The following is a 25,180-nucleotide window of genomic DNA, read 5'->3' on the forward strand; positions in this document are numbered from 1 at the left end:
TACTGAAGTAGCAAGAACCGCTTTGGGCTTTGTATTCACAGAGAATCCAACGTGTTGTACTGTTACTCTGAGATAGTGGTTGTGAAAGCTGGATTTCTTGTTAATTCTACTGACGAGTAGATGGGTGTGAGACCAGACCAGCCACTAAGTACACCTGTCATATCGACACATTTAGAAAATGTCATTCTTTTTTCAAATTTGCTTTCTGGGGAAACTTGTTCTATGACTTCAAACCTCAATCTCTCTCTCTCTCTCTCTCTCTCTCTCTCTCTCTCTCTCTCTCTCTCTTCCTCCCTCCTATACTAAAGCATCCACATGTATGCTATTTAACATGTAAATTACATTGCCATACAGAAAGTATGGTTTAACACTAACAACAAAAAGATAATTTAGGCTGCACCCTAGTAAATGATGAAAATTCAAGTTATGTTTTAAAGGAAGAATAGACATGGGCAAAGTTCTTTATAGTATCTATAATAAATGCAAAGAAATGAACAAACAAAAACTTGGCTTTAGCAAACTGTACATACATAAATATCATTTTTATACTATAACATTCATTTTTCTTCACATAAAGCTTTCCATGATTTTATTTATTACATCCATATTTTCTTTATACCTTTCTTTAAAAAAAAAAAAAAAAAAAGGTGCCTTTCAGATTTACAGCTTGTGCCTCTAAAGCAACATTAAAACATCATGCCCCAAAGAAAACAAGGTACAAAGGAAGCTGCCGTATAAGGTCCTAAAAATGGTGCATGAGGAGGTTCCAACGCCCCCAGCAGGGGTGGGTTGGTGGATTGTATGATACTGACATGGGGCCCGGAAGAGGGGCTTTCGGGTTGATTGAGCAGCACCATCAGTAAGCTGCCCAGATGGCCCAGTAGAGAGAGCCATTGGCTAGGCCAAAGGCCCAGACTTCATGGCGCAAGGGAACCCTATATGTCCTTAACTTAATTTCTTTAGTATTAAGGCTCAGAGTGTCTGACACTGTACCAATTCCATGTTTGTTTATCTCCTGTTGCTGACTGTCCGTGTCCAAATGTTCTTTTTTTTTTCTTTATTTTATTTTTTCATCTTTTACGCGCAGGGTATAGAGAACTGAAGCCTCCGTAAGAGGACCCCTGCCAAGATCCAGTCTTCTCTGACAGCCCTGGGGTTGCTTTGGGCCTGCTTCCCCTCTTGCTGCCTGCGCTTGGGCGAGGACACCTGCTCGCTTCAGAGTGGAGGAGGGCCGTTGGTATATCTGAGCATGGGATGGAAGGAGCGGGCGAAGTTGTTGGAGAGGGCACAGCTGTAGTCTTCCTCCGACATGGGCACGAGGCAGGCGAGTCCGATGAGCAGCAGCAGGAGCAGCTGAAGGGGAAGAGCTGCTCGGAGGACCCGACACAGGAAGGCTCGACCCACCCGGGCTGGCCTGGGTTCAGAAAGGGAGGAATCGGAGCCACCTTTTGTGGACCTAAGGGAAGAATCGACACAGACAACTCAACTCAAATGGGCTTGCTTTAGCGTTTTTCCTGGGACATAAAGGACCATGCGAAACACAACCCAGTTTGGCACTTGAGCAGTCAGCCTTCTCAGGCTGCCCAAGTCACTTCCGTGCTACCAAAGGAACAGTGACCAGATACTAACTCAAACCTAAACATTCCATCAGTCAATTAAAGGTGACAAAATGCACTAAACTTGGGCCCCCTGCACACAATTTGGTAAACACTCTCCCATCCATAACAGTAATTGCATAAAATGAAATAAATTCAGGATAATTAAGATCCGGATGTTTGAGGTGGTAGATATTTTAAGGAACACAGACAAAATGACTTGGGAGAACCCCTACAGTGTGTCACCTCTAAGCATCCCGGGTGAGATCACATCTATGCAGTATAGGGTAAGAATGCCCTCGGTCACACTGCTCAGACCAGAAAGCTACTGCATTTCACACTAGGCCCTGGTTTTGTCTTCTTGCATCAGCCCAGCATCTGTTCCTGGCACTTTAAAAATATTAACTTATTGACCTAAGAAAGATCAGACAAGTTTTGAGAATGCTGGGAAATTCAACAGAAGACAGAACAAGGTTGATACGTAGACTTGTTCATGGTCCATCTTCAGTGGCTTTTGTCATGGAGGTGGGTGCCAGTGTAGACTGCATGTGTATGGGGAAAACTTAACCGTGTGACTCTGCCTGAAGAACTTAATCAGTGCATATTGATATTAAGTCTTTTAAGTAATTTTGTCCAGAATAATGTTTCAACAGAATAACTGTTTCAAAACTGTCCAAAGAACAGCAATGGGGACTGTCTCCAAAACGCAAGTGATGAAAAGGAGGTTCGAATCTGGTCCTATCACTGGTGCCATGGCTTTGTATAACCACCACTATTTTCCCAGAGAGGAAGGACTGTTGCCTCGAAGCTTCTTCTAGATTTTCTAGATTTAAAGTGCCAAGGTTTCCTATTTTGCTTTAAGTGCATTAGGGAAAGCACAGAGGAATTTTTTTTTTTTTTTTTTTTTTTTTTTTTTTTTTTTTTTTTTTTTTTTGGCATTCATAAGAAACAGTGAAGTCCTGAATGTGGAAGCAGGTTTGTTCTAAGTTGGTGTGGCTGTCTTCGTTTTTTGGAGCAGTTATTAATGCTTGTTTACTTTTGAAGACGGCTAAGAATTTGTTTTTAACAACAGCTATTTTATGAACACATATATCTATCAGCATCCTCTGAGCAAAAACATACTAGATATGCCAAGAAGATGTATTCTCAAGACCCTAGTCTGAATTCCCACAAGAGTTAAGTATAATTAAACATAAGGACATCAAATGCCTTTGTTAAAGAAGAGATATAAAATCTATGTTGGTAACTCCTCAGGTTTAGATTCTCAGAAAACAGGATGTTTGCAGCTTCCCAGTGGGCTGTTAATTTCTAAAGATGGATTACCCTGAGATTAGTGGGGGAGGAGGGGTGGTGCCTGAGAAAATAAATGTTAAAATAAAAATACAGGCATAATCTTCTTAAGGGGAACAAAGGAGCTACTCAAATCTGTTACTAAACTGTAAAAAGAGGATGGAGAGAGGCCAGTGTTAAAGTCCTAAGCACTTCACACTGCCCTCTGTCTCTAATATGGTATGAATTATAATGGAGGGAGGAAAAATCCCTGCCCTAAACCACACCCTCACTTCTCCCTGAAGCCCATATTCAAAGGCAGTGTAACCCTGACCAACTCAGCTTGCCTCTGTTTGAAAGGCTCTTCCAATGAGGCCAGAGAGCTTCTAGTTTTTCAACCCCATGAGTTTTACGATTTTGTCAATATAAACAGGTCCCAACTGAGAGACCAAAAGAACTTCCTCACCACCTAATGGGAAACATTCCTTCATGCTAAACCTAGTACATTATTCCTAACCAGCTGGATGGTAGAAAATGTACATTTCAAAAACAGTAAAATAAGTATGTTATGTGCCTTACTAAGGGAGGAGGGGGTAGAAGAGAAACTTTCTAAGCTACCCAATTATAAAATATTAATGCTTAGATAGGGTGGAATATGTAGCCTTTCTCCTCATGCTGTAGGGAAGTAGCTAAGGAGAATTAACATTTATTCTAAAAAACACTAGGCAACACTTGGGTATTCCTCATTTACTCCTCACAACAGACACCTGAGGTATGTACAAACTATCTTCATCTTCCATCTCCCACAGGATGGAGAGAAGGTTCACAGAATGAAGGCTCAGGTTTAAATCACGAGCAAGGAGCCCAGTGACTGAGACCTCAATGACCGCAATTTGGACATGCTTTAAAGATCAATGTGTGTGTGTGTGTACATTTTTTTTGTGTGTGTATGTATGGGTGGTTGAGGGACCAAATGTTGATATCTGATGTCTTTCTCTATTGCTTTCCTTTCAATTTTGTGAGAGAGGGTCTCTCACTGAACCTAAGCTCTTACACTCAGCAAGACTAGCTGACCAGTAAAGTGCAGAGCTCCTCTGTCTGCCTCTTTAGCACCAGAATCTCAGCTATGTTTCACTTGAATACTGAGTGTCCAAATTCACATCCTCATGCTTTTGCAGCAAGAACATGATGGAACTACCCCAGCTCTAGGACACTAATAGTAGCCAAATGACACATTATAAAAAATATATCTATCAAGATCTTCCCCAGATTCCTGCCCACCACACTCCTTGGCACACTATGATCCTTTGGTTGGTGACATGTATGGCAGGCACATGTATATTTTACTCGTAAAAGCAAACACCAGTGTTTTCCTCCTAAAATATTGGGAAGTGGTTTCCTTGTGTTTAAGACCAAAGTTTCTACTCATCAAGGCATTTGTCACATGCCATTCTATCGCTGTCAGGAGACCATGTTTCCAGGAAGTCACAAAATCTACAGTTAGCTACACCTGCTTCTCTGGCCATTTTTTTTTTCTTGTTTTTGAAGAAGATGGATGGCTTAGCATATTAAGTAGCGAAACCATTTTCTTTGATGGCTTATTCAATAGTTTGCTTTAAGGTGTCTAGAGAAACATGGGATAAAAGGAAAGGGCAGACTCTCAACTGGGTCTTTCTTGGTGTGATCCTTCAGTACATGTTGATGTGGAAATAGTCCCTGGCAATCACCAGTGACCCTGGATAAATAGCAGCGCAATGGGAGAAGAAAACACTCCATTTCTCAGGACCACTTCCATCAGGAGATATTTAGACACTTTAGGGATGGGCAAAGGTCCACCAAACAATTGAGAATTCAATCAAAACAAAGCTGGATAGCTGCTCTTTGTCAATTATTAGCTTCTGTGAGGTTAAAGGTTGGGATCAAAACAGAGTCTTTGAGGTGACCAATTCATTCCCAACAAGAACCAGAAAGGTCATCAATTGGAGAGCATGGGCTCACATGTGACAGAATCCTTTGAAGGACATGGCACATTTAACAACATCAGAGCATTCTTTAGTAAAATGTAACTGTCACCTGACTGCTACTGTTGAATGCCAACTTAGGGAGAGCTAATGGGCTGAGGCGGGGACAGAGAGAACGCATAGTACTTCATTGGCTAAATGTCCAGTCTACTAACTGAGACAAGTGTTCGCCCAACCTAGAGTAACTACTAAAATTCCCAGTTTCAAAGTTGCTCCATCAGGGTGACTCTGTTTTAGAGATTTTAGAACCAATAGGCTAATGGTCTCAAAGTAAAAGGGTGCTTATTTTAATATTAACTTAATGACCAAAGATTATCCAAATTTCAAAAGTCCTGGGAAATTCAACAGAAGACAGAGCAACGGTGAGAAGTAGACTTTCTCATGGTCATTTTTCAAGGGCTTTTGTATAGACGTGGGTGATAGTCTAGACTGTATTTGTGTAGGAAAACTTAATTGTCTACTTGACCCATGAGGATATTTCAAGTAATTTTGTCCAGAATAACATGTGCTTATTTTTGCTGAGTAAAACATATCCTGTCTTTCTCTTCTATTTCTTTCAAATTGGCAGATAAATGACTGTTCCTTTTCTAGAACACATACTCACTCATGGAGGATGGAGGATAAGGGATGGAATAGAGCCTAAAAATAAATGATGACAAAAGAAAGTGCGTAACAAAGAAAGGCCTAAGAATCTGCATATAGTAGGTAACTCATTTTTCAAATTCTACGGGACATAGGAAGATATAATGAGATAATTAGATGCACATATCTTACAAAGCTAGGGGGCAGTATTTTCAGTTTGTTTTGACACTTGTTAAACATAATGAATAAATTTCACACACAGACATTTCTAGCTGTCCACCTATAGTCTTTGAAATCCAGTATCTCCTAGATGTGTGTGCTGAGGGGGTAAATTGCAAGAAGCAACAGAGGCCTCTGTTGGTCCCTCATTCCAGATCTGATGTTCACCTGGTCCTATACACACACTGCTTGATTTATCCTATTATGGACATTCCAGTGGGAGAGAAGTGTCTTTTCACTATGGTAGGGTCCAAAGTTTTGTGAGACCTCTGTTCATATTTCTAATCTCATGTTCTGTCTGTAAGTTGAGGGATCTAGCTAGCCATGTCACAGGGATTTAATGGTAAATGAAGTAACACACTCAATGCTTAGCATGGTGCTTGAAACACATTAAATACAAAATAAATACCAACACCTAACACCTATTCTCTGTACAGCTAGGCTGGGGTGTGCTGAGTAATATCTTTGAAAACTGCAGAATTCAGTCTGTTCTCTCCAGAAAACATTTCTGACTGACTGACAGTGCTTTCAAGGATATTTTTTCCCCAAACTGCTTGATTCCTTACCCCCAAACACTGGGATACCTCACTTCAAATGAGCAAAATGAGAAGCCTGTTGGTGTCCCGTCCCACTGCTGTCTTGGAGTATGAAGGCAGCTGGCTCTCTAAGGGCAACTGCTTTGTGCTAAGGCTCTTTGGATGTTTTGAATGATGGATGGAAGAGTCCAATGGAAGGAATTGGAAAAGGAATTTCACCATAAAGGAACAGCACTTGTAGGAGTCCTTTAGTGAACAAGCAAAAGACCCGCCCCCTTTTCTGGCTTGCTTAAATATATTTGACTACTTTCGATCAATTTGAAAGGGTGCCTCTTTCTTGTGCCTCCTAGCAGGACTTCAGCCAGTTCTAATTCTTGGAGTCTAAGATGCCAAAGCTAAGAGCCTCCAGAAAAGCTCTGCCTCTCTATTCTCAGCTATGGAGTGAAGTCACATCCCACACAGGGAAGAGACGGTTACAGTCTACCATCTTGCTGAAAACTAGCACATCATCTTCCCATTTTATAAACTGTTGCTCATCCATGCATATCTGGATGGAAGACTTTTGGAGACGAGGGTTACAAAAATCTTAAGTCGGATGCTGGACCACAAACAGCACTGGTTTGAAGGCACACTTCTATGTGCTTAACCTTGAATATAACCCATGGGTATTATGAGGCAGTATAAACACAGTCACGGTTTGGTTTTATTTTTGGTTTCTTATAATCTTAGGAAGTTCTTTGAAAGCTCCTTGTAATGGATTCTAGGAATCTCTGGACTCTCCTACATTGCAAATCTTTTAATGGAAGAAACCATCATGTATTGATTTTGTAGGTTTGGGGCTTAAATGGACTACTGGCCTCTATCCAGTTAGACTATTTATAATATTCAATGAGAACATGCAATTGTCAAATCTCAAGTGAAATATGGAACAGGCGAGGATGTTGTTCCCCTTGAGTTGAAACTACAATTCAATCTCACCCATTAAACCAATACCTTCCCAAATTAGCTCCTTGTTTTCAGAAGACAGCATCTGTCTCTAAATCCCATGCGTCTTCCGCAATCTTCCGGATTTGTTGGAGCAGTGCAAGATCAAACACAAGGCCAGTTTCCATGCCAAGGAATGGATGGTTGCCTAGACTTTAACTGGAGTGAATATCCGCTCTGTACCCATTGACAGGGTTGAGCGCACCCAATCCACGGTGCCAGGGAGTTAAGAAGCCCAAGTATGTCCAACCATAGCTTGTTTGCCAAGGTGTTTGATGGAGCATGTCATCCAGGTGAACCTTCTTTGTAATCGATCCCCTCCCAAGTAACCCAAGTAAGCACCATTGAATTTTCAGAAAAGTGTTAATTAGCAATGCTGGGCAGAACAGAGCTGATAGGAGCTTCGTGGGTATTAAAGCAAGAACATTTGCCAAAGCCCTGTTAGGCACATGGAAGCAACCGATGCCCTTAGACATATTCAGAAGGCTTAGGTGACAGCCTAAAATAATTAGGAGTGCAGATGGATTTGGTGTTTGGGAGCCACCGGGGATGAGTTACCCTTGTGGCTGCCTAACTGTTATCAGCAACATCCCTTTTGTGGTCAGAGGACTGTCCCTGTGGGTTTTCTCAAAGGACTGTGGTGGGATGTCTTCACCTCTGGTCATGGCCCATCCACAATTAATTTGTGGGAGAAGGGGATTAGATGATACAAGGCTAGCCTACAGATGTGATTGCATTTCCTTGTAGGTGGATGGCTGAGAGGGCATAGGACCACCCACTGATGGCCCTCATTATCGTCCTGGGTCCCAGGGTGGTTTATTCCACATTTCATTATTGCTATTTTCTTACAGATTGTTGCAAATAAAACGAGAACGATGTTTTCAAACCAAGCAACCAATCAACTAATCAAATTCAAAAAGGAAAAGCAGGACCAGGGGATTATAGTCAAAGGAGGCTTGAAACAAGAAATTATTTAAAAAACTATGCTCTGTTACTTTAGCTTAGTCGGGATAACATATAAATTAGCCAGCCCTGCATTGCAGGGCAGAAAAACCAAACGCATTATTGAGGGGGCAGTTTACAGCTATGGCTTTCTCATCTCCATTCACATTTCTTCTCGGGGGTGAGAAGCTTTCAAAGGGGCAGGTATTTTATAGGGAACCATCTGGAACTATGGCTGTAAACCTGACTACGAGGAAAGTATTTTCCTTTCACAAAAAGAAAGAAAGAAAGAAAGAAAGAAAGAAAGAAAAGAAAGAAAGAAAGAAAGAAAATGGAAAGAAAAGAAAGAGAAACGTTTTCTGGGGAAACGTAGCTGAGTGGTGGAAAGTCAGAGGCATACAGACACCACACCAACAACAGAAAAGGCGAAGCAATGATCACCGCGGGGCCGGTGGGGACCTGAGAGGCAAGCGTGAGGTAGAGCGGCAGTAGATTATGGGGGTGACTGAGAAGGGTCAGGGCTGACCCTGGCTTCAGAGTGAAAGGGCTCCCCAAGTGTAAAGAAGGTGAACATGTTGCCAGAAGCCGAGTATTAGGGAGAGCAGAAGAGGCTAGAAAAGTGCTTTTTTAAATTTTAAATAAAGAACACCAAATTTGGCTTGACCATTTTGAAAATCTAAAAACCCACAATCTGGATAAAACGGGAAGGTTAAAAAACAAAAAACAAACAAAAAAAACCAAAACAAACAAACAAACAAACAAAAAAAAAGCCACTCGGGGATGTTAGTATATTTTATGCAGATTTGTGGGTTCTGTGAAGGGTGAAATAATTCACTGATCAGTTACCTGACTTCTTGTAAACTTGAGAAGGAAAGAGGATGATAAAATCTGCCACGGACCAAGGGCAGTAGTACCACTAATTGAGTCCCATATTTACAGACACACTGAGCATCTTTTGATCCACAAGACCAGATTGGGTAAATAGAGGGAAACACAATTTTGATGGACAACCAAATCTACTATGAGGTTTACCTGTTCTCTATGAATAGGACCTCTCTTCCTTTACTAGGAAGGGGTGAAATACCTCCACTGCCCCCCAAGACAAACCACATTAGAGACTTCCCTAACTCACGGGCAACTTTTATCATCCTCTTTTTTGGGGGGGGGTTCTAGAACAGGTGGAAACCAGGAGAACAAGGTACCTGCTCTTTGGGCTGCTGACAGAGGGTCCAGGCTGTGAGAGACTACATTTGCCTCGTGGCTGTTTGCAATGAACAGGGGGTAAAGAAAGAAGAATGTTCAGTCCAGGCAAATAAAGACAAGCTAACCAATGAGAACAACTAAGAAAGCAGCAAAAGGCAAACAAATCAAATGCAATGATTGCTACCCATGGACCAAGGAAACTGGCTTTTCTTCAGTGGAAGGAGTGGGCTAGACTCATATTTACAGTACTAGCCATTGATTCAACACAATTGCGGCATGCACCCACAGTGGACACAGCGTCCGCCACTCCTCCTGGAGACAGCGCAGAGGTCTCTGTGTTACAAGAGTCTCTGTGCTTTTAGTTACTCTAAGCAAGAAGTTCACATCATCACCCTGAGTGCTTCAGGAACAATTCGCACAGGCTTTGGCCTTCTTGCAACTTTGAGGGCACAGAGTCGATAGTAAAAATTTGAATAGGAAAATTCTGACTCGAAGCTAGACAATGTCCCACCCTCAAGATAAATGGAGGCTGAGTTTTGAATCAAAAAGCCAGTGTCCCTTCACATTCTTAAACTAGGATCTGTAGGAAACTAGTGAATGTTGGTAAAAACACAAACAAAGGTCTACTAAGGGTAACACACGTATCGGCATAGAACATAAGCTTATGTGACAAAATACAAATGGAATTATTACTTCTATACTCTAAGGGGAAATGAAATGAATATACTTATAAAGCCAGACCAGAAAAAAAAAAATCAAACAAAAAAACAAAAATAAGCTCCTATGCACAGAGAGCCAAGGGAGAGAGGGGAGCAGGGACAACTTTGCCTTTTATCATCTAAGGTGCTCTGGTGAGGCAGTCTTCCCCATGGGCTGGGTAGGGGGTTGGCTTGCACAGCTGCCCTTTCAGGGTTGATACCCAGAAGCCTTCAGGGGTTATCACTCAGAAGCCCTTTCTTTTGAGACAATGCAACTTCATTGCTCCTATCAACTCAGTGACTCACAAGATGCTCACAATTTGCCTCTACTATTTGAGGTGCTTCTAGGCACGACCATTTTGAGTGGACACGCCGGTCATAATTTGAAGAAGGGAGCCACCAAGGGTACACACAAGAACCAGCTCTAGAAATGGCCGTTTGAACAAGAAAAAAATTCTTCCTGCATATTAGCCACATGTTGAGCTCAATAAAAGGAAAAAAAAAAATTACTCTTTTATTGCTGAGAATATGCTACAAGACTGGAGACATAAATTTACATGAATAACTACCCTTTCCTGTTCGGGGACTCATTTTTTGAACCTGTGGGTGTACCCTGTAGACACAGAACCTGTCATATCTCACACTTCCCACCCATGGACCAATTGGAAAGGGTCAACGGAAAGTTACCGATTTCTGTCTGTTTGGGGTGCTTCTTCCGGATGTGGGACTCACGGATCCTGAGGTGTCCAGCTCATCTGCAGAAGACCATGAAGACAAATCCTGCGAGGACAAAAGAACAGGAGGCATTCAACAACTCCACCTCCGGGAGCCCCCAAGGACTCAGCTCAGCCCTCTTCACATTCGTCTCTAAGTCTCCATCACCAAGATCAGGAGATCCACGGGCAAACCTGATTCAGATGATGAGACCGAAACCTAATTCTTGTTTTTTGTTCGTTTGTTTGTTCGTTTGTTTGGGGGGAGGGGGGATTTCTTGGTATAAGCTTGGCCCTTCTAGAAAACACAGCTGTGTCTTGTTTTCTGTGGCTTTGTTGTCTCTTTGTGACACAGGCAGTTGGGCAGCATAGGATGGTTACTAGCTGACAGGGGGTTGCTTGGCGAGGGAAGTCCCCTTTACAACTACGGGTCACTTGGAACAGACAGACAGGCAGGCAGGCAGGCAGGCAGGCAGAGTCTGTTTGTTTATGTTTGAAACAAGTGGCAGCTGTCTAGGAATCTGCTTCGTAAGGTCAGGAAAACTGTATTGCTTCTACTCAAGGGAGGCTGTGCTTTGAACACCCCCAGACGAATGAGCAGTTTCATGTTTGTGAGAAGAGTTCACAACAGAATGCCTGAAATCTTACCAAGTACCACTGCATCTATAGACACATGCCTCAGAACTAAGAATGAGACTGTGGCAGAGTTTATTTAAGGGCAGCTAAAGGGGCAGAAATAAACACATACAGGACCATTTTGGTGAACAACTAAAGGGACGAATAGATCTGAAAGGACAAGTACATGTCCCCTCTGTGCTCACACGAAACTCACACGCAGCACCCGTGCTGGACTGCCACAGCTGCATGTCACAAAGCATGTCACTTCTAAACCAAACAGTTGTAATGAAATGCCAGCGGTAGTCACAGCAACAGGGTTGGAGGTGTCGGACTAAAGAGGTCTCTCCGATTTCACAGAATCCAAAGCACCCATCCTGTTATAAAAGTTTACGAGTCTGCTTTTGTGTTCTGAGACAGCTCTTGAAAGCACGGTGATGGGAGAGTGGCCACTCAGGGTCTGACAAGTGGTCCATCCAAGCCTTTCTCTGACAGGTGGAGATAGGGTGCTTCAGGCTTCTGCGGGGGACACAAATGCCACGCGCAGTGTCTGAGAGGGCTTACCTGCTGACTGCTTGACATGTCTAGTAACTTCTCCAGATCCTTGATGTGACGGCTGACCTCCTTCAGGAGAAGTTTGAGCCGGTTTCCAATCACATGGACTTTTTCTTTGGCTTCTAGACAATCTGAACCCTCGGCATTCACCAGGAGTTGCCGAGACATGTCTTGTAGTGAGGCCACTCTGAGCTGAGACTTCAGCAGCTCCTGCTTTATTTGCTGTGTATTTAATAGGAGATATTTCCTTAAGATGTTTCCATACTTAGAGGAACTTGCCTGCATGGGCTATTGTACCCGAACCTCTCAAGGCATGTGGCCTCCAAACAGGCCTGAAGCTCATGGAATGTGACATGGGGACTCCATGCTAGCCTTTATAATCAAATATGTTCTAAATGTGTTCTTTCAATCCCTCTGAGCTCAGGGTAAAAACTATGGGGAAGTTTGAACTGAATAAGGGACGTCCTATGAAAATGGGATCTAAGATAGTCTGTTAGACAGAAAAATAAAACATTAAAGTCTAGGTACAGCAAAACTCAGATATACCTAGGCGTATTCTGGGGTCTAGCTAAATCTTTTTAAATGCTCTGCGGTGAATAATAATTTATAAGTTTTGCCAGAGGTCAAGGTTGGATACATAAGGGTCATCATCTCCGATTAGTTTCAAAGATCACCCTGACCGTTAAGGAAAAGCCACAAACTCAATAGTTTAGGTTAGTGGGTTCTAGCTGCTATGACATAACATTGTAAGGCCACAGAGACAGAAAGAAGCATGTCCTCCTAGGATTCAAGGCTGCTTCCTGATCATCTACAGAAATCATCCAGCTACACTGTCCGTTCTGTTGTTTTGACACCCTTGAGTATGGATTTGCACAGTAAATATTTGGGTAAATTTAGTGCCAGAAAAAAAACAAACATCTATGAGATAGATATGTTTTGCTTTTGTAAGATCTAGCAATGTTATCTCATAGCTTTCTTCAAGCTTGTCACCGATGCTTGTGTCTCTCTTCCTTGGCCTGTTTGATTCCTCTGGCGTTGGCTTAACTGTCTCTTTCCATTTAAACAGCTTTGAATTCGGTTTTACAGTTATAAGCCACTAGGTACATTGTGCTATATACTGTTAACTGTCAACCTGACAGAATCTGGAATCGCCTGGGGCCAAGTCTCTGGCCATTCCTGTAGGGGATTATCTCTTGGTTGTGAAAGGGGCCATTCCTGAGACTGCATAAGTGGAGAAAAAGAGATGAGTTCCAGCACTCACTCACTCACTCATTCATTCATTCATTCATTCATTCATCTATCTCTCTGTTCCCTGGTGGTGGATGCAGTGTGACCAGCTGCTTCCGTTTCTTGCCCCGCCAGGATGTACCGAATTCCCGAATACCAGGAACCCTTTTCCCTCCTAAGTTGCTTCTGTCAGGGTATTTTATTTTACAGCAGCAGAAAAAGGAACCCAGACATATGCTTCAGGGCTACGTACATAGCCAACAAACTCTGGACTAAGGGTAAGTATATTTTCCTAAAACGGCTGCCTTAACAGACACAATGAAACTGAGATAGAGAACTCTCCAGACTAGTGCAGCTGGGCAGTGACTAATCCTGTTGGCCTGTGTGACTGACACATGTTTGTGTCATGACTGAAAACCCCACACAACTAAGCTAGAGACGTTAGTTGAGCAGAAGTTAAGAGCATGCAAAGTTTTCTTTGTTCTGTTTTTTGTGTATCTTAAAAAAAAAAAAAAAAAAAAAAAAACCCCGGAGTTCTCACCGTGAGTTGCTTGTGATGGTCCTGAAGTGTCTCTGGGTCAAGGGTTGAATCAATTGGGACGATTTCATTTTTTCTCCTGTCAATGTTTTCTAGCATGAGGAGCAAAGCGTGGCTCATTTCGTGGAAATCCTATCAGACACATGGCACATAAAATAATAGCAGGTATGAAGTCATTTCCTAGAATATATTCATCCTTCCTTCCTTCCTTTCCTTTTTTTTTGTTTTTTTTTTTTTTTTCATTTTTGCTTTTCCAAGACAGGGTTTGGCTGTCCTGAACTCTCTTTGTAGATCAGGCTAGCCTCGAACTCACAGAGATCTGCCTGCCTCTACTTCCCAAGTACGGGAATTAATGGTCTACACCACCATCTGTCTTCCGTTCTTTTCTATGGCTATCAACAGTGAACACATAGCACCATAATGACCAGAACACGGCTGCTCCTCTCTGCGGAAGGCCGCTGCTTGTCACAGGAGGTACAGTAGCTATGGCCTTAACTCAGCAGCCCTGTTGTAACTAACACAGCATGATTTTATCTGTTTACTTAAAGCTCCTGACTGATCCTTATGGGAACGGTTAGACAGAAAGCACACTGACATTCAAACACTTAATTTCTGAGAAAAACAAAACAACCAGTCAGTGCTCATGGATGATCTGAAAAGAAACAGCTCTCCTCTGTGTGCTCGAGTCTTTCCATTCTTTAAAGACACCGGCTCAGTCCTGTACCCCCTTTGTCCATCTTCTTCCATCCTGACTTGACATTATTACTGATGCGCTCCTTCATACAGGGCACTGCCTTTCTTTAGTAGACAAGGCGGGGACACAGTAGCTGGGACATCCCCTTTCCAGGAGGCTTCCCATTCTGCTCTATCCCACTTGATACAGTTCAAGAATGGCAGAGCTTCAATGTTCTGTGTGACCGGGCTCTTGAACTTCTGATCACTTCCTGTCTTGCTGGCTATAACCTGGCCACACTGCCTTCTCTCCTGCCTATAGAGAGACAACCCCCGTGCATACTTCATAGACCTCCCACCTGCTGAACTCCTTTATAACAACAGTCTCCCAGCACCAGTCAGATGTGTGTTGGGGGTAGGCGCCCTTACCCACTGAACCATCCTGCCAGTTTCTCCTTAGATGCTGTAGCTAGCGTCCCTTTAATAGAAACACAGACTACGCTGTATCTGAACTGCTCTGAGCCTTACCTGGTTCACAGGAGAAACTCGGCAAATACTGGCATAAGAGGATGAGAAAAGACCTGTCGTGCTCTTGTTGTTGAGCACATTACGTGTCTTAATGTTTGGTAAATGTGCTTTGAGTGAGTAAAAGAAATAAAGGGGCGAGTCCAAAAAGGACTGTCAACTTGGTGAGCACTGGTTTTGATCTAGTGAGAAGGTTAGACAAAACTCCTTGAACGCAGCTCACGGGGGTATAGATTCCCTGTAATAAGAACAGTTGCCTCATTTAAATGCTGCCGTGAGCGAGCAGCCATATCCTTCAAGCCATTCTAATGTTAGCGTCTGGTCTGGTGTCATCACCTGTCCCAAGCCCCACGGACCTGACACTGCATCAGTGCATCCTGCAGCATGCCCCTCCAGTCCTCTAGCAGGGAGCACACTCGGTCCCATCTCCCGTTCATCTGGGATAAGCGATCCTGCAAGTCACGGCTCTCCTTACTGTCGGCCTGGGTGAACTCGGAGCTGCAGAGGTTGATGGAGAGGATGATGGCTTTGCGGTGGTCCAGGGCTTTCTGGAGCTCCTAAAGAGAACAATCGAGCAAGAGCTGTGAGAGAAACGTTTTTTTTTTTTTTTTTTTTTTTTTTTTAAAAAGCACTTTGAAGGCCCTTGAAAACAATTTACTCAGAGACAGAGAAAGCTCTGTTGTTAAAGCAGGAACTTGAGTTCAATCCCCAAAACCCACATAAAAGAACCTGGTTTGGTGATGCACACTTGTAAGACTGAGCTGGGAGTAGAGACTGCTGGGGCTTAGGGTACATCTAGCCTGTGTACCCTACTTACTGAGGTCTAGATCAGTTAGGGACCCTATCACAAGCAAAGAGCGGAGAGAATTATCAGAGTCACACTCGAGTGTGCCCTGTCCTTCACGTGCACACACATACATGAGCATATGCATACACACGGGCGCTCACATGTGCACGCGTGCGCACGCGCACACACACACACACACACACACACACACACACACACACACACTCACTCACATACACTCTGTGTTTCAAGAGTTCACAGGGGGGAAAAAAAAAGATGTTACGTCTTCAGGATGTTTACCAGGCCTTTGCAGAATGGGAATTCAAAATTACAAAAGGAAAGGATTCGCAAATGGAAGAGAAGCCTGGGGAGAGTGAGGTTGGCCAGTACAGTAAAGAAGTCTGAATAACGGAACCCCGTGCAAGAACCGTCAACCACAGCAAAACCAGAGACTCAGCTCTATAGTCAGAAGGAGGACACTGACTTTTGAACACATTTTCAAGGGTGACAGTCTTATTTCAATAAGCCAGTGGTGCTCAGACTTCCGTGTGTGAGAGTGAAGTGGGAAGCACTTTGGGTGCTGATGCTCTGGGCTTTGGTGGCCTGAAATGCAGGCCCATTGGCCCCCAAGTTAACGATGACAGTCAAAGGCCACACTGGTGCTAAGTGAAGAAAACTACCTGGCTACTTCATGACTGGGTCGACTTAGTTGGAGCCCAAATACAGACAAACAAACAAGGCAACAAAATCAGCAAACTAACAAACTCCCTAGGCAACGGCGAAGCAGTTTAGTACTCAGTGGCAAAAACTGAGTTTCTCATTCTGCAAGGTTGGAGTCCTGCTGTTAAACACCCAAAGATTCATACCGGGTGAGCAATCCTAGAGACCAAACTGTGCAGGGTAAATGTTCTTATAACTTCCCAGTATTTTTGTCATGTTCCAAACTCAACTTAATCTTATTTTTCCTTTTACTTTCCAATAGCTCCTCAACATGATTCCCCAGATGCTACCGCAAAGGCAGCGTACATCAAGAGATGCTCTGCAAGGTCCCTGATTACTCTGTGGATCTGTTGACAGAGAACATTGATCTATTGATAAAGGGTCAGGAAAAGGTGCAGGACAGGAGTCTCCACACAGGGTGTCATGCGAGATCTTACTTTCTTGCCTCCTTTTGCTTAAGTCTGAGATTCTGGTCAACAATAGGTTGTCTTCTTTGAAAGGGGCCTATTTATAATGCAATGCTACCTAGATACAAGGTGTCAGAAACTGTAGAGAAAATGCATTTCATGATGTGGCTCCTGTAAATTGCATCCCTTCTGGAGGAAAAGGGGATGACTCAGAGAGCATCCCCTTGAATAATACAATGGGGATCTGAATATGGAAAGATTCATTTCTGTGTCTGGAGGCTCAAAGAAAAACAACGTGATCATCAGAAGAAAAGCCACAATAGTGTCAACATGGAATGAATAGCCTATATGAAAGATCACGGGAACACAAAGGGAGCGTGCTCATTATCCCTGGAGGAGATAATGTTATGAGGAGAAATATGTTCTGATGTTCTCCAGACAAAAATCACAGGAGCTACAGAGCTACTAAAAACAAATGCAGCCCTGGGTCTACAGGGGACTCTCCAGGGTCTGCCAGAGAGTACAGTTCCCTGCTAAGACCCAGACCTGTAATGAATGGACAATATCTGTGCAGTCACCAGCCCAGGACAAAGTCAGAGACCAGTGGTAAGTGTTTCCTCTCGGAAACTCAACCAATTCGTATTATTTGACTCGTTTCTGGTTTCCATGCGGCTGCTTTGGCCATGGCCCTAACGAGTTCAGTAACACTCACTGACCGGAGAAGGTCACATGATTTCACCGGGTCTCCCCCAGACTCACACTAAAGTGATCTTGGGAATGATTTCTCTCCAGCTCTACACAGAGATGTGCGAGGATCTGATCAGACCTGTATTTCTTTTATGAAGAAATGGGACCCAGCGATCCCAGGTCCTTAATTGAACCTAACCGCCCATTCCTTAAAGTACTAATTTAGTAAGCTGTTAAGAAATAGTTCACCCGGTAGATTTACTGATAACATGGTCTCCGTTTTTGACTTTTAAAAACCGACTTCATAAAAAGCTTGGGTTAGAGATGGTTGGAGAGAAGAATGATGTTCTATTCATTCTTGTGGGTCATTATCTAAATGTAAAATGTTGCCAACAGTCTCGTGCGTTGGACGCTTGATCTCCAGTTGGGGAAGGTTCTAGAAATTTGGGAGCTAGTGTCTAATCAATAGAAGTAAAAGAGAAAGCTGTATGTGGATTCCGGGCTTTTTCTTCTTGCCCTGTTGCCTATGTGCGATGAGGTGACAGCATCCTTCTTCATATATGCCTGCCACCATGATGTTCTGCACATCTACATGAGGCCAAGCTAAGAAACCACCAACTCAAGCCTCAGGAACCTTTTATTGCCTCTTATAGGGTGGATTACATTAGGCCTTTTTGTCACACTGTGCAGGAGACTAACCCAGGTACTTTCTGGCTGTTGCCCTGACGACGTGAAGAACTGGAGACAAGTTGATGAGTTGATGGGTCAGGGAGATGGTGCTGCTGGTATATGATTCACCACACAAGTATGAGGATCTGGGTTTGATCCCTATAACACACGCAAAACGAACACACCAGGGCATGGCGGAGTCTGTCTAAAATCCTTATGATGGACAGGCAGAGGTGGGAAAATTCCCAAAGCTCATTGGCTAGCCAACATAGCCAATGTATACATTCTCGCCAGTGAAAGATGCTACGTCCAAAAAAGAGAAACAAAGAAATCCCTACAACCAAAATGATGAATACAAAAGTGAGATTGTCCCCTGGTCTCTACAAGCTTTGGCACATGTATATACTTCTGTACCTAAATAAACATGTCTACACACACACACACACACACACACACACACACACACATATATATATATATACACATAGGTACACACACATGCACAACTGTGCATGGACACACACACACATACACACACACACACACACACACACACACACATACACACACAGAGGCAGAGAAAGAGACATATATAGAGAGAGACAAAAAGAGATGGACATAAAGAAACATGGTAGCTGCTCCTCATGACCATGGTCTTCTGGCTGCTGAGGAGGGAAAGTGGGGACAGGTACCTTGAGCTTTTTGATGTGAGACTCGATGGTGTGGATGTCAGTGCTGAGCGCCAGATGCTGGAGCCTGTCCAGTTCCTCCTCGGTCTCTCCTAGCCAGGCCCAGATGTTGTTGAGGTCTGAATTAAACTGTTGCCACTTCTGAAGGCTCTGCTTCATCTTCAAGTCCTTGCTCATTGCCTGGGCCTGCAGGAGCTCCCAGCGGTCAATCACACCTGGCAGAGCATGTACAGAACAGTGAGCAGGAATTCCACACCCATGACATTTAGGAAACACTATATATATATATATATATATATATATATATATATATATATATATATATATATATATATATATATATGTATGTGTGTATGTATATGTATGTGTATATGTGTGTATATGTATATGTATGTGTATATGTGTGTATGTGTATATGTATATGTATGTGTATATGTGTGTATACGTATATGTATGTGTATATGTGTGTGTATGTGTGTATATATGTGTATATTTGTGTATTTATGTATATATGTATGTGTATATGTGTGTATATGAATATGTATATATGTGAGTATATGTATATGTATGTGTATATGTGTGTGTGTGTATATATATGTGTGTATATTTGTGTATATGTGTGTATGTGTGTATATATGTGTGTATATTTTTGTATATGTGTGTATATGTATATGTATGTTATATGTGTATATGTGTGTATATATATGTGTATATGTGTGTGTATATATGTGTGAATATGTATATGTATATGTATGTGTATGTGTATGTGTATATGTGTGTATATGTGTGCATATGTGTGTATATGTGTGTGTATATGTGTGTATATATGTGTGTATATATATGCATGCCAACTTTAAAGGGCCACAGAAAGGACAATAATGTCACTGATCATGTCTGCTGCCATCTGTTTTGACTTCCTATTGTCTTCTGCAATGACAACGGTGTAAAGAACATTCGCCACTCAGGATTTCACACCATGACAAGCTTTATGAAGGGATACAGAGCACATGAAGAGATCAATCCAACCTTGACTTCCTGCTGTAGTAGTGTCCTGGAAACACACACACACGAAACTGACAATAGAGATCAGACAGGGCATTTGAATAAATGGAGCAGGAGAAGCCACATCCTGACACTTTCTGTCTCCTGCTGCTGCTGTAGAACGTGTTGGAACAGAGTGGTTTGGGATCTTGTGTGTCGCTACCTCGGGCCGAGGACACTGTGCTCACCAGCTGTCTGAGTCTCTGTGCTGTTGAGGTTAACGAAGCCGGGGAAGCTCTCTTCCTCCGTCAGCTTGTGCTCCAGTCTCCTCACGGAGTCTATGCTGCCGCTGCATTCGCCCAGCAGCTTCATCTGTACAGACAGACAAAAAGCCAGCCCTGTCACATCAATCCTCACAAGCACAAAGAGCTTGGGGACAGCATCCTTGTGGTCCCTCAACAAGGTAGTGGCTATTTTACTTCTTGATGTTGCTCTGATAAGAATAAACAGAATTCAAAATTATGCTGTATCCCCCCCCTCTCTGCACACACACACACACACACACACACACACACACACACCCTTAATGACACACTTTGCATGCATGATAGGCATGTAAAAGGCCTGAAAAGTCTTTTATAACAGGAGTTCTCAACCTGTGGGTCCCAACCCCATTTGGGTCAAATGACCCTTTCGCAGACAACACCAATGTTTACATTATAATTTATAATAGCAGTAAAATTACAGCTACGAAGTAGCAATAAAAATAATTTTATGGTTGGGGAGTTACCACAACATGAAGAACTGTGTTAAAGGGTTGCAGCCTTAGGAAGGTTGAGAACCATGGTTTTATATGAATCGAAACAGATCAGACTGATCTGCAATTTAAAGTCCACACTCCTTAGCTGGAGTGGCAGTATCCAGTTTTGGGCAAATTGTTCCTTCTTTCTCTTTCACAAGCCTAAATGTGGAAAAACCAATAGTACCACAAGTTCCAAGGGAACCTCTTTTACATTAAGGAACTGAAATACTTAAGGGTTCAGGGCAATAGAAAAGCCAGTTGTTCTATGAGAAAATTTACAGCCAGGTTTAACAGTCATCAAGGGACTGAGTTCAAAACTCAAAAGTAAAGCACACGGTATGCAAATATTAAAAGAACAAATTATGGCTGGGCACGGTGGTGTATGGGCATGATCCTAGCACTTTATGGGCGAGAGAGAAAGATCGCAAGCTGAAGACCAGTGTGTTTATATGACAAGAATCTGCCTCAGAATAAAAGAAAGCAAAATAATACAAGGTTAAAATAACACAGAACACGGTTCCCAACACCTTCTCTTCAGTAGAGTACAAGCTTGTCTCCTAATGTTTCTCACAGTGACAGTGTCTTCGAGTTACACTTGTTACTTTTGATTGAGGCGAAGTGTCACCTCAGTGACGTCAACGGGGTCATCATGAAGCTAGGCTATGCTTGGATTTTTATCTTCTACAGTCCTGGAGATTGAACCCAGGTCCTTGAATGTGCTGGGTAAACATGTTGCCACTGAGCTGCTTCTCCAGCCTCGAGTTGTAGAGCACTTTAGAAAGAGGTTTCATGAGAGTCGTGACTGAAGGAGCATGAGGAGCTAGAACAGCTTTCTCCCCGATTCCAAAATGGAGAACCAGTGGGAGGTGATGAGACCACAAGGAATCAGCCTTCTAGCCCTTTGACCAAGAGCTGGGGGAGAGATTTGCTTCTGCTTAAAATTCTCCTGCTTAAAAGTATGGATAGGTAGGTTGCAGGCACAAAAGAAATATTACTTGGCTGGTGACTACAATGTATAGATTTTACTGGACACGCTAGCAACACGGAAAAACACAGAAGTGGTGGAGCTATGCCATCCCTTGCATCCTCCTTCCCAGAGCTTGCTTTAGTTAAGATGGCTTCCTTCAGGCTCAGCACCCACGGAATGAAAGGCAGGGCTAGGATAAAGCTTGGTAGCACAGTGCTAGCCTAGTATGTACAAAGTTCAGCTCTCAACATTGTGAAATGTCCCCAAATCAAAAGCAGAATATTACAAACACTCCTGTGGTCATGAGAGGAATTAACAACTAAAACAACAGTAACAACAAGAGACTCTCATATTAGTAATCTAAGGGATAACCTCGGTCCAAAATTTATTAGCTGAATTTGAACAGGCACTCAGTGACATTTGGAAGTGAAAGGTTTTGGTTGTCTTTAGCTAAGTGGATCATACTAACTGCTCAGCGAAAGGGAGCAGACTGGTGGTAACAAAATGGGCCCCACCATTTTTTCAAAAACTAATCTCAAATAATGGGGCTTTGCTTCATATATTCTATCTGAGGTCAGGGGCAACCTCTGTATTTAAGACCTCACAGAACCCATGTGCTGCAGACATGAGCTGCTTTTGCCAGAGTTGTATTGCAGGTCTAGGTGAGGATCATGCTTGTTGGAATACTCACGTAGCCCTTGTAGCTGGTGTCCATGTCTGGCCCTGGGGGAGTTTTGCTTCTGAGGATATTTGCAGTTTGCTGTATCTGGAAGCGGTTGCCATCCAGGCCTTTGTCCAGCTGCCTCATCTGTGACTCCAGTGAGCCGGGACCCCCTGTGGTGTCAACCATAAGAGTCTTTAATGGATCAAAACGTTTGACTTATTTCAAACTTGTCAGTCAAGAGGCTTCAGAAAGCATTTGAGCTATGGCAAAGCAGAGAGAGTGTGTGTTGGGGGAGTCGTAAGGCAGGTTTAGTGCTGTCCTGCTAGAGGGTTAGACATTTAAGGGGCCAAGCCAGTAAGTGTGCTTCCTAAAGAGACTCAGCAGCCTGGGCTCGGCAGAGAGCTCCGCAGTGGATCCTGAACAGCCTCTGAGGATGCTGCTCCCTTCTCTAGCTATTCTGATGGCAGCGTTACACACAGTGGAAGGCTTTCCCAATAATCTACAGAGAGACCGGCCACGTCCAAGGCATCAGGAGACAGATGCTTTCCATACTCACTTAGCTAGCAGGCAAGGCTTCGCCCTTGGATTTGTCTCTGTGCATCTCAGAGACATCAGTACCACTTAAATCCCTGGCTGCATGAATTCAACTTAACCAAGAAGAGGCTAGCTCGGAATAGACATGCGCAGAGGAATACTTCCTTATCTGGCTGAAGAAACAAAACCTGGCTTCTGTCTCTTCTTTAGGCATGTTCTTCCTTGCTACCTAGGTTCGGGCTCACCCTCTCTTAAGGGCTTTGAACTTGCGGTACACATATGTTTGCAACTATTCTCTTGCATGTGTATCCTAGTCCTTGCTGACCAGGCACATTGATTATCTGAGAAACACAAAGATAGGGTGAAAATAACAAAGTAAGCTTTCTAAAATGTCTAAGCCTCTGCCTGGGAGAGACGGCTAGCTGAGAGGGTCACTGTAACGCTAGCTTGGTTTTTGACCTTGTGCTGATCTCCAGAAACTGCAGACTGCTAGGGAAAGAACTAGACTCTGACTCAGAAACAGCAATGGTCTGCCATGCGTCCCAACCACCGCCCCAGTCCATCAGTATGCCTAAGTATGTACAGGATCTAGGGCAAACTAGTACAGGGCCTGGAGCATTCTGATGTCTGCTTTTCAGAGACTGTGCTCTGAAGTGGCAATCTAAAGATTACAGTACCAGGGAGGACATTTCTCATTTGAGGAGGTGATACTTCTTTAATTCAAAAGGACATGCAATATCGACCACACCTGCATGGGGGCAGTGGTCGAGGGTGTGCCCGACATCATTTGTCCAGCCAGTGGCAGGTCACCAAATTACAAAGCTAGCACTCGCTTCCACCAATGGTAAAATGAGAGCACAGAGGCCGGACAAGGACTTTCGCCTCCTATATTTTCAGCCGCCACTGGACATCGAGTTCTCTGTAATGAGACTGATTACCACTTGACAAGCTAAGGGGCTATTTCATGACCTGGTTATGGAGATCATATTCTTGGTGTAGATCAGCCGGCATTTTTCCCCCCATAATGCAGGAGGAAGAGAAGAAGCCTGTGCTGTGGCATGCCAGAGCCGTGAGAGGCAAGGAAGCTGAGCTGAGAAGGGGGGGGGTTGTTGTACGACAGCGGGTGCGGGAGGTTTGCTCCCACTGTTTGCGCCTACCAGAAGTATTTCTGATTGCATTTTCTGTGAGTTTTACATAGGCCTCGGGGTTCTCGGGGATCACTACATCTGCAAAAAGAGCACAGTCTAAGTTGACAGCTAAATGCTGGACACCTCAATTCTCTTGGGGTAGCAAAGTAGTTTGCCTCAGGGAAAAAAAAAGAAAAGAAAAGAAATTCATTGTTCCTGACAGCCGCTGGCACAAAGGGGAGAGCACGTAGGCTTGCCAAAGGCTTCATGTAATGAATCCTGCTAAGAATTCATACCGAGTGAGTGTTTTTTTGTTTGAGGCACTTTATTCCTCGCAGGGACCCTAAGAATGCCCGGCAGTGTGATTTCCATTTCATAGACGAGAAAACGAGTGTCTGGAGAAGGGAGATTTCCCTCTGATGCCATGTTAGCTTTGACAGATGGTCTCCCACAGCACAGCCAGCTAGTTCTTCAAATCTCCAACTTACTGAGGAGCTGTGGTGGTTTGAATGAGAAATAACCCCCTCTGGATCATGTATCTGAACACTCGGTCACCAGTTCACGGTGCTTTAGTGGGGAGCTGTGGAACCTTTCGGAGGCAGAGCCTTGTGAAAGGAAGCATCACTGGGGACTGGACGTGATGGGCCGGGGCTATGGTGACAATGTGACAAGCCAGCTTCTTGCTCCTACTGCCATGCTGGGCCTTTCCTGCCATGATGGGTTCTTATCCCTCTGGAAACATAGGCCAGAGTAAACTTTTCAGCCCTTATTCCACCCCCTTTTCCTCCCCAGTCAGGATCTGGAGGAGATAGATGTGAGAGAGTTACAGAAGGTCACGAAATCAAACAAAAATAGGTAGCAGTTGGGGGGGGTGAGGACATAGGGATAGCCACTAGGGGGTCCCAGGACCCAATGGGGATGACTTTAGCTGAAATGTACAGAGAATGGGGGAGACAGAACCTGTAGAGACCACCTCCAGCAGATAGGCTTGGCCCCTGCTGGAGGAATGGGGCCACATACTCATCTCAAAGTTTTTAATGGTCCTGTCCAAAGGAAGAACAGGGACAAACCATGGAACAGAAACTGAAGGAAGAGCCAACCAAGGACTCCCCCATCTGGGGATCCATCATGTTTGCAGACACCAAGCCCAACACTGTTGGTATGGTCAAGAGGTGCTTGCTGACAGGAACCTAGTGTGGCGGTTCCTGAAAAAGTCCGGCCAGCAAATGACCAATGCAGATGTGGATGCTTG

General features: G+C 43.6%; 1 protein-coding gene across 9 annotated transcripts in view; it reads right to left on the minus strand.

Moving 5' to 3' along the window:
• Positions 1-498: 498 nt before the first annotated feature.
• SYNE1 (spectrin repeat containing nuclear envelope protein 1) overlaps positions 499-25,180 on the minus strand; it is a gene marked incomplete at its 5' end in the record, with an annotated part of 433,140 nt that continues 408,458 nt past the window's right edge. For 8 of the 9 annotated variants that reach the window (XM_080941779.1, XM_080941776.1, XM_080941778.1 and 5 more), the window contains 10 exons: positions 499-1,456; positions 9,351-9,409; positions 10,737-10,829; positions 11,942-12,154; positions 13,701-13,829; positions 15,251-15,451; positions 18,857-19,068; positions 20,083-20,206; positions 22,295-22,437; positions 23,959-24,027. In XM_080941779.1, the coding sequence (XP_080797905.1) occupies positions 1,216-1,456; positions 9,351-9,409; positions 10,737-10,829; positions 11,942-12,154; positions 13,701-13,829; positions 15,251-15,451; positions 18,857-19,068; positions 20,083-20,206; positions 22,295-22,437; positions 23,959-24,027 (1,484 nt within the window). In that variant the 3' untranslated portion in view covers positions 499-1,215. The remainder of the gene's footprint in view (positions 1,457-9,350; positions 9,410-10,736; positions 10,830-11,941; positions 12,155-13,700; positions 13,830-15,250; positions 15,452-18,856; positions 19,069-20,082; positions 20,207-22,294; positions 22,438-23,958; positions 24,028-25,180) is intronic. The other variant, XM_080941780.1, reaches the window with a different exon arrangement.

Source organism: Micromys minutus, assembly GCF_963924665.1.
Source record: "Micromys minutus genome assembly, chromosome: 30".
Lineage (NCBI taxonomy): Eukaryota > Metazoa > Chordata > Mammalia > Rodentia > Muridae > Micromys > Micromys minutus.